The sequence below is a fragment of the Aotus nancymaae genome, unplaced genomic scaffold (assembly GCF_030222135.1).
Source record: "Aotus nancymaae isolate 86718 unplaced genomic scaffold, 86718_ANA_hifiasm-v0.15.2.pri h1tg000022l_1, whole genome shotgun sequence".
NCBI lineage: Eukaryota > Metazoa > Chordata > Mammalia > Primates > Aotidae > Aotus > Aotus nancymaae.
In genome coordinates, this window is record NW_026988435.1 from 41,428,847 (window position 1) to 41,445,178 (window position 16,332).

A 16,332-nucleotide genomic window follows, 5' to 3' on the forward strand; every position below is an offset into this window, starting at 1 on the left:
TACCAGGAATCAGGCTATATTTAGGATTGTACCTATGCAGATTTACCTCCACTTTAATCTCTATATGCTGTCTACTAGAAACTCATGCAAGAAAACACATCAGACCAAACACCCCAGAGCACAGCGAACCGACAGGCCCTTGCCTTCCAATCTCCGCAAACCAACCATCGCTAGGAAGAAATCTTACTCACAGTGCAGAGAGAGTAGGTATTTTATTGAAGATAAACATATAATAGAACAAACTAAATTACCACCGTTTGAGTTACGAGAACACTCAATTCTCAGCATGGATGTCCCACAAATCAAGTCAACATCTGCATGTCCCGTTACCAGCAGCCACTTGCCGAGTCTCTCTTTGCTTCCACAGGGACTGGCTGGCATCCCTGATGCTAAGGAGCCAACGAAGAACCTCCCAATGTCCGACATTCACAAACCCATCTTTTGCTTTGACCTGACCCTTCAACCACTCCGAGTCTGCTGCCTTTTCTCAGACACACATCCAGGCACCGTTAGGGATAGTTAGAGAATCTGAAAATTCAGAAGTGCTCCAAAAAGCCTTTCCAAAAGTAATCCACAGCACTCAACAGTGAATTTAGAAACCCCAACTTTTTTCTGAGTTTGAAGTTTTTAAGCCTTGCGGATGGTTGGAGTAGGAAAAAGGAAATTTACTAGGCAGTGCAAAGGAAATCTTGTTGTCCTCTATTGTGGCAGTGGGGGTGTTGCCCAACCCTAACTTATCTGCCTTGATAAAGGAAACCAAAGAAAAGAGTAACAAGAACAAGATTTTGTCAAATTAAAAGGAACCCTTTCCTTACCTTAATAGTGCTGGCCATAATGCAATCAAGTTTATTGATCGTTAATAAATGTTAATAATAATTATTGCTTCTCTCTGACCAGAAAGTAGTTTTGATGAGGTTGTTTAGAGCGGATGAGATTGTGCTAAGTCTGGGAAATGAAGTCAGCCAATGGCAGGAAGAGGTTTCTATTGGTCCTGGCTGTCCAGCCCAAAGAAACAGGATATTTGGGAGTGGAGAGATAAGAGACCCTGAAAACAATGTTGTTTTTCTTGATGATATGCAGCCAGGAGATTTTTTTTTTTATTAAAAAAAAAAAAAAGGCATCAATTGGGATGGGGACTGCCACAGCAGGTGTGACCGGTGTGCCGCTGTGTGACACACCAGTCTGAGACCAAGGCAGGATGCAGATGTGATGGGACACCGCATGGCTTCACACAAGCTGCGAGCACCTTGGAGCCAAGGCATCGAGGGCGCCTCACTGCCCCGGTGCCAGCCCTTTGCAGCCCAATTCTTCACAACATTTCTTACCAGGCCCAATTCTTACTAGGACAGAGGACTTGGACTCCTTTCTCCTACAAGGAAACTTTGCAGGCGGAGTCTACTTCATCTTAATCGATGGCCGTGTTTAGTAACAGCCATTTCTTTACTGCCTAATTTTTAACAATCTATATTTATTCAACATTTCATGTAAGTGTTCCAGAACAGTTTCATTTTCTCCTTCCAAATACACGCAGTTCTTATTTGTTCTGCCACAAAGCTGCTGAAAACGCAAAGACTCTAGGCTTAAAGTGAACAAGAAAAATAAAGAGGAAAAATAAACCTACCCAAGTCTTGTTTTCAAGTATTTATTTAAAATCCAAATAACTAGAATTACTACAAATGTCCCAGAATATCAGTCAGCTGGCCTCACTCTGACAAACATCCATGTTGCAGACAACAGGTCCTCATAGACCTTTTGACTACGCAGAGATGCCCTGTGAGGGCCCCATTACATGTTTAAAATCCAAGCTATAAGTTCAGGGTCACACGTCTGTTTTCTCCTCGAAGGAAGTACAGCTAATGCAGGCCTGAACATTCCTTAGAGGGTTTCAGGACTTTAATTACTCATTTTCAGGAAATTGCTTGGAAGAAACATTTTGCTTTGAATCTAGCTACAGGAACACAGGACCCATAAAGAGGTGTGGTCTCAATAGGGGACCCCAAGAACACAATAGGCCAAATCCTGAGTCATCCAGCAATTCCTGGTTTCAGAGGCAGACGTTCAATAAATGGATTTCACTTAGACTTTAGGCTGGCATGTGTCAGAGCTCTGTCCACCAGCCCAGGCCATTCTGGCTTTTATTTACCTCTGACTTATCACCTTGTGTTAGAATAGAAGAAGGAGGAGAAGGAGAAAGTTAAGGAGGGAAATGGGGAAGAAGGAGAGGAGGAGGAGGAGAAGGAGGGGGAGGGAGGAAGAGGTCAAGAAAAAAGGAAGAAGAAGAAGGAAGGAAGGAAGAGAGAAAGAAGGAAGGGAGGGAAGAAGAGAGGGAAGGAAGAGAGAAAGGAAGGAAGGAGGGAAGGAGGGAAGAAAGGAATGAGGAAAGGAGAGAAGAAGGGAAAGAAGGAAAGAAAGAAGGGAGGGAAGAAGTGAGAGAAGAAGGGAGGGAGGGAAGAAGAGAAAGAAGGAAAAGAAAAGAGTATATTTTAAGAAAATCCTTCTGTGAAAATCAGTACCTAAGTTGTCAGCACCTACATTTTGAGGGGGTGTTGACTTCTGCTCCTTTCATCTCTGAACAATGAGTAAGATGGCAGGCTGATTAAAATTTTGTTTCCCTGAAAATTTCAAAGTCCTGAGCTGTTTTATCTGGGCAGCTTCCACTAGAATTCCGGAGTGCTGAGGAGAAAAGCTCTCTTAGCTTCCCTGAGAGACCTTGCTTTGTGTTCTGTCCTAAGAAGCATCAAAGTGGAATCGTAACTGTGGCCCCCGCAACACATGACACCCTGTTATGCATTTACCAAACACCAGCTTTAAATAAGATGAGTGCTTTGCTGACAATGGCCACGGGAGAAAATCCTGTGTGGTCCTATCTCACCCACGCCTCCTGTTGCTAACCCAGCCCTCAGTTGTTCCCTGTAGCAGGAAAGATCAACTTTTCTATGGGGACCTAAAGCTTCAGTGATGGTTTGACCTTAACTGTGAACAGTGGGATTTCTTGCATCTCTATTTGGAAATAACTTCCAACTTACAGAAAAGCTACAAGATAATACACAAAACTCCTAATACCCTTCGCCTGGTTAACTCTGACTCTCTACTGGTGCCGATATACATCATCTGCTCTGCTTTCTCTCACATTTGCTCTCTCTCTCTCTCAATCTCTGTCTCCTATATTTATTTATATATAACATCGATGCATGCATTTATCCTTCATCTTCTAACTAGTAAAAATATTGTTTTATAAGAGACAAATTTCTTTATTGGATACTAAAAAAAAAGAAAAACAGATGCTATTATTTGATCAACATGCTGAATATTTGATCCATAAATTTCACTGGATCTAATTTTGGAAATGCATAAAATCATAGTAATCTAAAAAAAAGTGAATTTGGGGATAATGAGTTGTAAATTCTGTTCCAAAATTTTACAAAGGAAATTCTTCCTCATTTTGAAAACAAAATGTTTGATCAATTCCTGCCGTCTTCAAAGAGAATAATGCTTGATGTCCCAAATGGCATCATAGCATCCAAGCCTGGTAATCTCTGATTATTTAATGCAAAGTGTTTAAAAAAAAACCACTCGGACTCTTGATAGCACAAGGCACATCTATTAACTAGAATACAGTAGTGCAGAAACCATTTCCCAAACATTATCCTACAGGGAAATTATCTGAAGATATAGATACGACTTCATCTTTCCTCACCTGTACCCTAAGTTTATGCTATTAAATGGCCTCAGCCCTAGAGCACCCAGCAGCCTAAGAACCAGGATGCCTTTCCCGCCTGATACTTCCACTCCCTAGGGAAAGATGGCCTCCAGGTCACCACACAAATCAAGTTGGGGGCAGCCCAGCACACGACCCTACCTGAGGCCCATCCTGCCATGAGCTCATCAGGACAGAGTCCTCCTTGAGACAGAGCAAACACCACAGTAGACCAGCACAGCCCACTCAGTGGCTGTGGACAGCAGAACCTATGAAGAAACTGCACATTTCCATGGCGTGTTTCTCCACCACAAACCCATCTCCTGTGAATTCGCCAAACCCTTCACAAGTCTGCTCACATGTTGCTCCAAAAAAAGAAACAAAATAATATAAAATAAATATACCATAAACTCACTGTCACAATAACACAAGCACTATTATTTATTTATCCTAAAACCATTTCTTCCCATTTTCTTTTTCTTTATCTTTTTTTTTTGGACAATCTAGCTCTGTCACCAGGCTGGAATACACAGCATGATCTCGGCTCACTGAAACCTCCACCTCCCAGGTTCAAGCGATTCTCCTCCTCAGCCTCCTGAGTATCTGGGACTACAGGCATGCGCCACCATGCCCAGTTAATTTTTGTATTTTTAGTAGAGCCGGGGTTTCACCATGTTGGCCAGGATGGTCTCAATCTCTTGACCTCGTGATCTGCCTGCCTAGGCCTCCCAGAGTGCTGGGATTACAGGTGTGAGCCACCGTGCCAGGCCTATTTCTTCCGATTTTCTAAAGATTGGACAAGTTCTCATCCTTGTTCTCTTACTAAGTTCTCTGTGTGAAATACGGGGAGGAAGGTCAGGAGCTGAGAACACTCTGAATGGCAGCCACATGGTTCTCGGTGTGATACATGAGCAGAGCAAAGAGAGGGGACCCATCTGAACCTCCACATCTGTGGGGACACAACAGAAGATTCACTCATGACTCATTCATGTCTTTATCCCTGTGTTAAACATCCATACAATGGAATACCCATCCTCCTCAAAAACATTGCAGGAAAATGACATAGTAGATGAATACTTAGCAATATGGAAAACTGCTCTGATATGCTACCTGGTGAGTTAAAAATCACAGTATATAGGAGAATTATATCGCAGACCCACTTTGCTAAAAATAAAAAGGCAGGTGAGGGTGGCCATGCATTCCGTTCCAAGGCATCTGTGAACCCGAGGAATAGACACCATGAGCAAAGCTCATGTTCCCAAGTTGAAAAACGAAATTGAGTGGTGGCAGACATGTCCAAGGAATATTATGAGGACTTAATCCCTTTATGAATCTTGTGATAGACGAATGTGTGGAGATGTCAACTAGTTGGCAGCAGAACAATATTGGAATGGTGGTAATACAAGGAAATACTATCGTCATGTTAGAAACCTTGGAATGAGTATAAATAATGGCTGTTCAGCAGAGAAACCCATGTCTCCTCTCCAAAGAGCCTGTTTTACTGTGAGGTAAAAATTAGGTCATGTATGTTTTCATATTAGATCTTTTGCTAAATAAGCCTTTGTTGGGTCGGGGGCGGTAGCTCATGCCTGTAATCCCAGCACTTTGGGAGGTTGAGGAGGGCGGGTCATGATGTCAGGAGTTCAAGATCAGCCTGGCCCACATAGTGAAACCGTGTCTCTACTAAAAATACAAAAAATAGCTAGATGGTGGCACATGCCTACAGTCACAGCTACTCAGGAGGCTGAGGCAAAAGAATCACTTGAACCCAGGAGGTAGAGGTTGCAGCGAGCTGAGATTGCACCACTGCACTCCAGCCTGGGCAACAAAGCGAGACTTTGTCTCAGAAAAAATAAAAAATAAGTTTTTGTCATAGTCAAAATATAAAAAAAAAAAAAAGGCAAAGTAAAAATACTGACAGCTACATATTATAATACTAATGGCAGAGAATCTTTTTGGTTTTTTTCCCCTCATTTTCTTTGGTTCACTGATATTTTCAAAAAATAAATTTGTAATAAACATAAATTATGTCCTAATATAAAAATGTGTAAGTAACATGCAACGTTGTATATTTATGTAACTATCTGAAAAACACAGGCCTGTTCTGCAAAAAGTGCAGCCCAGGATACTTGTAGGTGTCAAGCCTTTTAAATGTCTACGGCAAGTATAGAGAAGATCTTTTTTTTTTTTTTTTTTTTTTGGCATTTTATTAAGAAAACCCAGAAACGCTCATGAGATTTGTGGAGGTCATCTATGCAACATCAATCCATTCAGGTGATATTAATGGCATGCTGTTTCCTGCCAGGAACTCCGGCTGGCACTCAGGAAGCCAGGATTACAGGGCTCTATGTAGTCACCGCCTGTCTTGGCATTCGGAAAGCCTATCTCAGTCTCCTCATATTCTACACACATAAAACTTCAGAGCCTGGAAGCGACCCATGGAACGCAGGTTCTAAAGGACAAAACAATAGGACAAAAGTGCTGTCTACTGTCCCTAAGATGACACATGAATTTAAAATACATAGTGTTTGCATTATTCATGAGAGCCCTGCAAGAACAACGGCCCAAGGATTTTTGCCAGGCACATGCCTGAGCCTGCAGATAAGAATCAAACATCTGGGGCTGCCCACACAATGGAAAACTCCATCACTCCGTGGAACTTTTCCACCGGTATCAGTTGGAGGATTTGCCTGAGAACATATGCGGCGTTAAGGCACTTGCAGCCCTCAAGGTCACCCATTCAGTGCTGTTTGAGGACGGTTTTTCTGTTCACAGCACACTTCATGATTACGGCTTCACTCCATTGGATAAAACTACGTGAGTATGTGTGTGTGAGTGTGTGAGTGTATGAGCCTGTGTATGGAGGGGGAGTGCCGGATTCCCCAGCAGCACATTAAGAAATAATCCAATTACAATTTAAATAACCATTGTTTCAACACTTTCTCTAAGTAGTTAATGTATTCTTCAGTCTCTTGGTTGATCTGAACTAATAGAAACAAGGAAATTGTTATCACATACCAAATCCTCAACTTCTCAACACCAAGTTGCAATTTCCTCAAAATTGAAGCACACGTCAGTTCAGTTCTATAAGCTCATATGGAGCAATGATTTCAATAAACACACTTTCATAAGCATCCCACATATTCTCAAGTTTATGCCAATTTTGCTCTTACTCAACTCCATATGACTTTAAAAATGCAAGAATATTAAAATCATTATCAAGGACTCCAAACATGTCAATGTATTATCTGTGGTTTTAAAAAAGAAACCTAAGAGGAGAAATTATTTTTTCACAATTATTTAGGTTAAAAAAACTTTTAAGTGTATTGTTCGAATTAATAGACTTCTCTATATAATTTGGAAACCACGAAATGAGTTTCAACTTCTTTATCTGTATAACTGGGTGTATCTGAGCATAGATGTTATAGACGTCAGGTTGCCATTGGTGACCATGAGGCTTTGTATGCCCACAGGGCATATAATTAAGATTCACTAAAGCATCTGGCCATCTCCCCAAGAGACTGACATCCCCTCTGCCCCCAGCTCAGATCCAAAGTGTCCTTTCCCAGGCACTGTCCCCTGTCACCATCCTTGGTCAAACTGAGAATTTAACCCAGGTCGTTGAAATTAATTTTGATTTTGATTTCTAGTCAGAATTTTAAATGATTTTTTAAGAATTGTGTCAATCTCACCTATAAGATACTAAACAGCATCACTAAATTTTGTCTTAATCTGTCATTACTTTATGAATTATTTTTAAAGAAAATACAGGTTACATCTTAACGATAATAAGTGGCACTATGATAGCGTTCAATTGATAGAAATTTACAGAGAAGCCTGCATTAATAATGTTTCCTGCTGTTTTCTAAAGTCGGCTTTTAGTTTTAGGTTGAGGTGGACTTTAATTCAACATTGCCTCATTTGATGATTTATTTGCTAATCTATTTCTATCACAAATGGAATCAGAAATGAAGCGAAAGCAAAAAACATTTGCCACAGGTTCATTCCTATTTGCATGGGTATCACCAGGCTTCCTGCAGATGCATGAATCCCTACACCCGTGCTTGAAGTCAGGAGCACAGGACACTGGGAGTCTGTCTCAGAGCCGTAGCTGCTACATGGGACACTCTACATGGCATCCTCTCCACCGGAGCCCTTCTCGGCCCTCACCCCCTCCCTATACCTGACCCTCTCCACACTGTATTATCTCCCACCGCAAGCAACACAGAGGACACAGAGGTGCAGCTGAAGCGAAGGCAGCCCAGTTCTGTTCCAATTCACTCATATGCAAATGTGTTCAATCCCGTTAAATGCACGGACTTGAACTGAAACGATGACGTCAGTAAATTGGTTGTTGTCATCTGAGCCCACACAGATCTCAGCACATGCTTGGGAAAGGCTGCAGTGTTCAGGGAGTACTAGAAGTGATTGTTCTGACTGGACTGGCCATGATAAGCCAAAGAATATCATAGCCAATGGGGAGAAATCATGGTTTTCCCACGGCGCAGTTGCCTGATGGAGACTATTCCATCCTTTATTTACAGCTACAAAAATAATCATGCCTCAAGGATTTTAGGAAGCAACCACCTCCTGCCCAAAGAACTACACTGCATTGTTCACTTGCCAGCTAGAAACCAGACGTGAGCCTCGCAGGGAAGTTCCCTTTGAACGGCTTGAATTGCTGTCACTAGAGGGTGCTAAACGTCCCTCAAAAAGGCCTTTAGCGAGAGCACCAGTATGCCTCGTTCTTTTTTTTTTTTTTTTTTTTTTTGAGACGGAGTTTCGCTCTTGTTACCCAGGCTGGAGTGCAATGGCGCGATCTCGGCTCACCGCAATCTCCGCCTCCTGGGTTCAGGCAATTCTCCTGCCTCAGCCTCCTGAGTAGCTGGGATTACAGGCACGCGCCACCGTGCCCAGCTAATTTTTTGTATTAGTAGAGACGGGGTTTCACCATGTTGACCAGGATGGTCTCGATCTCTTGACCTCGTGATCCACCCGCCTCGGCCTCCCAAAGTGCTGGGATTACAGGCTTGAGCCACCGCGCCCGGCCGCCTCGTTCTTGACTTTAAATTCCTTGACTTGAAGTTACTTTACAAAGTGGTAGCATTTTTTACTTGTTAAAATTAAAATCTAACATTTATAATGTCGAAATGTTTTTGAGATATTTTCATTGTTCATTATTATAGAATATAAAGAAATATATATGTTTTAGGAGCAAAGATGAATTACACAGATCTGAATATAAGATTAAAGGCATGAATCTAGGGGGTGAGATTTGACCGTGGAGATTGTATAATTGTTCTACACCACTGTTAATGATTTTGAAGCCTGAAAAAATTCCACTTTACAATAATTTTAGATTGTTCAATACATTCCCAATGTGAGTTGCATCAAATTGGTAAATGTAGAGAATGTTTGTTTTCTGTGTACACAATACTGACGTCAGGGCTAGTGCCTGCCTGCCTAAACTCGGACATTTCCAGAACTAAGTGTTGTAAGAGGAATATGGATTACACTATAATATGTCAGATGTGAAACGTACCCCATGGTCCATTGCTTTCTCAAAAATTGTGTAGTACTTTGGAATATGCATGGAGAATATCATTTCTAAAAATGTATATACTTTATGTATACATGAAGTAAAATAAGCCTTAGCATAAATATGCAGATTTTCTTGAAAATAGTCTTACTATACAATGACACTGACTTTTTGGTCATCAAAACATTAAACACTTAAGCAAAATGCAGTGTGTTGGCAATGTTTGCTAAAAATATAACCAATTTTGCAACTTTCCTCTCTTTGCTCGTACTTAAAAATATCTGCAGTATTTCCTTCTTTCTCCCTTCCACTTTGGTTCCTATACCAAGGAGTCGTGAGGTCAATGGGTGAGAGTTGTTTGTTTGTGTTCGGGGCTTTCGGGCGAGGCTGTGTGTGGGTAAGGCTCTGACCGACATCTGAAGAGGCTTCATCCACTGTGGTTTAGGGTACATTTTCCTCTCCCTCTGCCAGCAGAGCAGGGAGGCTCGTTTTCGGTGTGTTCTACAGAAGGATAATTAAGGCAGTGTTTCATCTGCTTGTCTGCTGTTTTTAAAGGGAAACAAACACAACCTTTGCATGTGAGAGGCATCGCAAACTAGATGGGAGGAGGCCTGGACCCTGTAATAGTCATGCATCCCAGTCCCAGCTTCTCTGGGGTGCAACTGCAGATAAAAGACGCTGGCCCAAGCGACCCTGGGTTCAGCATTGCCAGCATTCACAGTACAAATTGCTGCTGATGAGCTGGCTTAGGTAGGAACTGAGGACTGTGAGTGCAGGGCTAACTTCTGCTTCACAAGAGAGGTCCACTGGCACGCACTGGAGGTGGGGAGCCTTTGTGACTTTTTCCGAATGGAAGAGTCCTTGCAGCACCCTGATAACAGGGACCCTGGCTTCATCTCCAAGTGCTTGGTGACCCCACTGCAGCATTTAATTCATTTGTGCCAATTCTCCATTTTAAATCAACCAGTAACTTTGCAGGTTTATTCAAAGAAGGAACTAGAATGCATTGGAGATAGAGCAGAGCCATCTTCCTGGTGCTCCAGTGCCGACACTGGGAGGGAGCCCCAGGGATTCCCTCGTGACTGTGTCAGTGATGGCACTCAACGAGCACTTGGTGAATGAATGAACGAATGAATGAAGCTGGCCACAGAGCCCAGGAGTATCAGGGAAGGGCAATTCTGGCTGTGTCAGTGGCTAGTCCAGGAGAGCCCCTCGAGAGCACAGAGTTTGACTTAAACTTGGGACTCCCCCAGGATAGGTGAGGGGTTCTCTCAAGACCAATGGCAGAAGGACTTGGGACAGGCCAAGCTAGTTTCAGTCCAGCCAGCTGTGGCTCTCCTGAAGGGATGTGGCGAGGCCCAGCTATGCCCAAAGCACCAGTCCATTACTCAGTTCTGAACAGAACGTTCCCAGCATCTGTGCCTTCATCTGTTTTTAAACTGCCTGCTGACCATCCACAAAGTTAAGATGACAGCTAGGACTTAAGGTGTGACGCACCAATGGCTCCCACATCACTCTCTCTCTGTCTCTCTCTCTCTCTCTCACACACACACACACACATGTACACATACACAGACATGCACATATATACATACACACACATACAAACACACAGAGAAGCACACAGACACACCAACACAGACACACACATGCATGCACACATGTACACACCCAGAGACACATGTGAAAACACAGACATGAAGACACACATAAACACACATACAAATACACATAAACACACATATATACATACACTGACACACACAGACATACACACGCAGACACACAGTAGCACACAAACAGAAACCTAGACACAGACATATACACACAGACACACGGAAGCACACAAACACAAACACAGACACACACAGACATATACACACAGACACACAGAAGCACAGACACACACATACAAGTACACAGATACATATACACACACACAGACACATAAACACACATATACACGTGCACATATATATACACAGACACAGACACACACAAAAACACATACACACACACAATAGAGGGTATCGATATCTATGAATAGGTGAGACAGAGACAGAGTGGGAGGCCATGTGCTCCCCATCCCCCTTCTCCCCAATGGCACCACCTCTCTCCCAAGTCCAGCTGCAGACTCTGTGAGCTGTGGAAGTGGCTTTTTTGAGCCATTTTCTTAGATTGAGTCATTGGGAAATGTGGAAGGTATGTTTTCTCTAAGAGGCCTCCCAAATCTGTATCTTACGGGATTTCCATCTCAATAATTGACCTAATAGTACCTGTAAGCAAGTGGATAGTCAATTAAAAAAATACTGACTGTAAGAACAAATGAATGAATGAATGAGTGGGTGAGTATACATCCTTTATTTTTCTGGCATAGTGAGGAGTTTGCAGATTTATCTGGATATCAATTTAAGAATAGCTCTCATTTGTATACAACTTAGTCCTTGTAATTTTCCAAAGTAACTCTGACTAAAATATTACTCCAACTAAAGTATTTAGGCAACTGGGTGGGTTTCACAGGTACTTATTAGAAACCATTAGAATGGCATATTCATTGCATTCTAGACATTTGCCATATCACCATAGCAACTGTATTTCCCAAGATGGCCCAATAGCATTTCCCATCACACATAACCTTCTATAAAGTGACACTGACTTTGCTTCCATCAGAAAGCGAGGTCCGTGTTCCCACTCCTTGAATCTGAGTGGGGCTGTGACCACAGCAGAAGTTCAGCTATGTGGCTTTCAAAGCCACCTCGGAACGGTGATACAGCTTCCACCTGAATAGAGCTTCCACTTGATTTTCTTGGGAACAGCCACTCTTAAACCTCAGCCGTTACACAGGGAGAGAGCCCAAGCCATGTGACGAGGCCATCCATAGGTGCTCCGGGCATCAGTCCCAACCCACACCCAGCACCAACTCCCAGAGTTATAAATGAAGAAACAAAGGTCACTCCAGCCCCAACTGGCACTTGACTGTAAACCTCTAAGAGACTCTAAGCAAACAATGTCTATCTCAGCCCAATCAAGTCCTGGAAACATGAGGTATTATAAATAATAAAGTGATCATTGTCATTTTAAGCCGCTGAGTCCTGGAGTGATTTGTTATACAACAATGGGGCATTGGTATACCATCAGAAGATTCCTTACTCTAGAAGAAACTTTTGCAACGTTGCTACTGCAGAAAATACTCCTTCTGTATGATCATTCATCCATTTATCAAATCTTGACTGGCACTGGCTATATGCTAAGCATTGTGTCAGTCACTGGAGGTGCAGAAAAGAAGAGAAGCAACATTCAGCCAAACAAACAACAACTTGCATGTTGGATAAAGGGCAAAGTATGCCAAAATTACAACAGTAGTTTGACCCAACAGAAAAAACATAAGAAGTGAACGTCAAGAGTTCTTTCCTCTTTTTTTCGCCCTTTTCCTTTCTGGTCTCATTAAACGTGGAGGTGCCTCAGGGTCACTTTACCCCATGAGAGTAGACACCCTCCTCCCCACCCCTAACTTTGGTCTTCACTCTACACCCAGTGCCAGCAGCTCCCCAGGCTCCATGATGTTGGTACCCCATTCTCTGGAAACATCTCTGCCCGTCAACCTCAGATTACTTTCCCAAGGAGATGTGGAAAAACTCCAATTTTCCCCTCTAGGACTTGCAGAGAAATGGGGGTGGTAAATGAGAAGCAGAGGGAGAGGGTGGGGATTCATTACCTTGAGTTACTAAAAAGAAAAGCCCTAGTGTTTAGAAGGTGCTGTTATTATTTTCTCTGAAACATTAGCTCCTGGAAATCAGGGGCTCTGTCCCTAGCATGGTCTCTAAGGCTTCCAGGACGCCCCGGGGGCTTCCCTCAGTCAATTTTGACTCTAATGAGAGCCATCTGGAAGGCTGCAACGGTGGGCCTCGCTGACCACTGGACGGGGCCTTCGCTGTGGGCACAGGGACGTGCACAGGTTCACAGAGTGTGTCTCCCTTTCTGAGAACCATAGTCCCGTGTGCTCCTCCCCCAAGGAAAGCAGAAGAAAGAAAACCACAGTCCTGAGTGGGATTCTCCCCAAACATCTGTAAAGCTTCTTTAAAGAAGTCAAGTTATATTTAAATTCACACAAGAAATTCCTGTAGACAACACGTTGCTGTTCCAATCCCAGAGAGCTAGGGCACTCAAAGCCCACCTCCCAGATGGAGCTAGGATTTGAGATACTGGATTCCACATTACTTAAAGTTATTTGAGCTTTTCATCATGAATGGAAAACATTAATGTGTCTCACACATCACTCTCTGTTTCATGGAATTCTTACACTGGGGAGCTCTTTTTATTTTACTATTTTTCTTTAACAGCCAGAACACTGGGAAGTTCACAAAGAAATTTTTCGACTGCCTTTAGTGACCCTTAACTCAAGAGGTTTTGCCTAATCTGTAATTTGGAGTTGAAAGTATTTCTGTACCTTTGGAGTGGGGAGCTTTTTGTCTTTAAAAGAGTGGAACGACACTAACAATAGGGCTATACATACATTGTGCTTCTTTGTCAGTTACTGCAAACCAAAAACAGATGTGAAGTATCAGCGGCTACCTCGTAGTGACCCATGGAAGCTGAGGCTAATCCAGATCATTCTTAATAACTCAAAACCGCCACCTTTCAACTGCCTAATTTTTTTCTCACTTACAAATGCAAAAAAAGAACTGACAGTACACATTGAAATCCATTTCCCTCTGACCACATGCAGATTTTCTATGGTAAGAGCCAGGGATAAAAGCTCACTCCATTAAATCATGTGGCCATCATCTGAATATGCTTTAGTTTACGTGATTCTCAACTTTAACAAACCAAGATCTAGAAGGAAGGTTTCTGATCTTTAACAAACCAAGATTTGAAAACTAGATATTCCTGTCATGACCTTTCCCAACATTCAGTATGTCAGGGATTCACTGGATTATTAGACTGCTTGTAAATACAAGAAAACATAGGAAGTTCAGAGCGAAAAAGTTAGCAATCTAACAGATGCTTCCCCAACACTGAAAACCCCCTGAATTTTCAATAATTTTCCTGAATGTAAAGGTAATGGATATAAATGAAGAAGAAAATCAATAGATATAGGAATGATTCATAAACTCTCAAATGAATACATCAATTATTCCACCCTAAATTTGAACATTCTATCAATATTTTATCGATTTACTTAATCTAAGAACGATTTTAACATAAAACTAAATATGAAATTGTTTCCAACATTGGATATTATGTATTGCCTAAGAGCAGGCATAAAGTGGAACGCCTATGGATGCAAAGCTAGACATTGACTGATTTTTAATACCTACAAATACAGCAATTACGCTGTCATGCTACACATGAAACTTCCTATTCCTACACTGCAATTAGACTTATACATATGTAGAGATCAAAGATAAGACACAATCATATCACATTTCATCAAATCTAAGACTTTGGATGGTAAGATGTAAAGTACATCATGATTTAAAGTATCACTAGGAAAGAAAAAATAATTCTGCCAATCAGAATTCACCATAATACTTTCTAATCAATCACTTGTAAGACACATCCCAATTTTTGAGAAAGAATAAATGTGTTAAAATGAACACAAATTGGTACACTTGTGATACAACAAATCATCAAAGCACTAAAATGTCACTTGCAATATACTACAGGGTTCCTCAACCTTGGAAGTATCGACATTTTGGGCTGGTTAATTATCTGTTGTGGGGGGGCTGTGCTGTGCATGGCAGGACGTTTGCTAGCATTCCTGGCCTCTACCCACTGGATGCCAGTAGCACCTCCCTGACTCCCAGTTATGACAACCAAAACTGTCTTTAGACATGGCCAAATGTCCCTGAAGGTACAACCAAAAATTGTCCCAGGTGAGAACCACTGGAATAGAGCAATTCAATTTTATCAGCCTTGTAATGTGCTTGTGTGTGTGCAGTGTGTGCATGACCGTCAGCCAAATAGAAGGTATGTTGTCAGATGGGATATATTGACTGTAACACATCACATAAGCCAACAGCTGGCACATGTACAAGAGTGTGTGCTGGCCGTCCTAACCCACACAATGCAAAAGAACCTGGATGACCACAAGTCAGCATCACAGGAGTTTACTATCCGTAAGTGTAAACCATCCAAGGAAAGTGAAACAGATTAAAGAAAGTAAAAATAAATAAACCACCACACAGTATTTGGGCTTATCCAGATAACAATGAAAAAAATTAATATTTTGTAGCGCTGGCAACAATATGGAGGAAAGAGCATTGACATTCCTGTATACTGGGAATAAAATAATGTATCCTTTGACTCCACAGTGGATAGTCTAGAAATTCATTTTGAGAAATACTCACAATAGACAGAGTTATAGGTACAAAGAATGTCCACTATTACACTGTTCAGTAACAGTAATAAAAAAATGAAAATAAATTGTATGTCTTTCAATCAGATATTGGATAATGATACTACACTGTATTAAGAAGAATGAGACAAATATTAATTCACTGCATAGAAAAATGTTCAAAGTATAATACATTTTAGAAAATTACTATATATGTGTATTAGCATATGCAGAGAAAACATCTTAAAATACAAATTTCAGTTTTGAGGTTTGGATCATGGAGTAACTGCCCCCTTTTCAAGTCAAACAGTCGAGAAAATTTGGGATAAAACAAGTGTGTGCTACCTTTGTAATCAGAGAAAGTATTTTTAAATAATTCATATTATAATATAGAAATACTGAAATGTGAAGCAAATTTAAATATGTTAATTAAAACTTATAATAGGCTACCAATTAGACTTTATAGAATACATAAATATATTAATACAGATGCAAAGAGGTTGAAGCTTATACATTGAGACAAGAATATTTATTGAGCATTTACTTTATTAAATACACTGTTAGTAAAATACTAAGTGAAACTTGTTAAAAAAAATTCCTAGGAAAAAAGAAATTTAAGCTGAGTCCACAAAACTAGGGAATATTCAGACTGCAAGGGAAATTGGGTAAAGGATTTGCCTCATCATGAAAGGAGCAAAGAAACTGCAGGGGAGGTTATGCTGAGAAATATATCAGTATGATGAAATATCTTGACATCTA

The 16,332-nt window shown here is 41.4% G+C and overlaps 1 protein-coding gene across 5 annotated transcripts in view; it reads right to left on the reverse strand.

The window, feature by feature from the left end:
• The window catches only part of ERG (ETS transcription factor ERG), a 281,253-nt gene that overhangs the window by 115,114 nt on the left and 149,807 nt on the right, over nucleotides 1-16,332 (reverse strand). The window contains exon 1 of one of the 5 annotated variants that reach the window (XM_021669432.2): nucleotides 816-956. The exons of 3 other annotated variants lie outside the window; for them this stretch is intronic. In XM_021669432.2, the coding sequence (XP_021525107.1) occupies nucleotides 816-833 (18 nt within the window). In that variant the 5' untranslated portion in view covers nucleotides 834-956. Of the gene's footprint in view, nucleotides 1-815; nucleotides 957-16,332 lie in introns of those variants that run through there. One more of the 5 variants, XM_012445400.2, reaches the window with a different exon arrangement.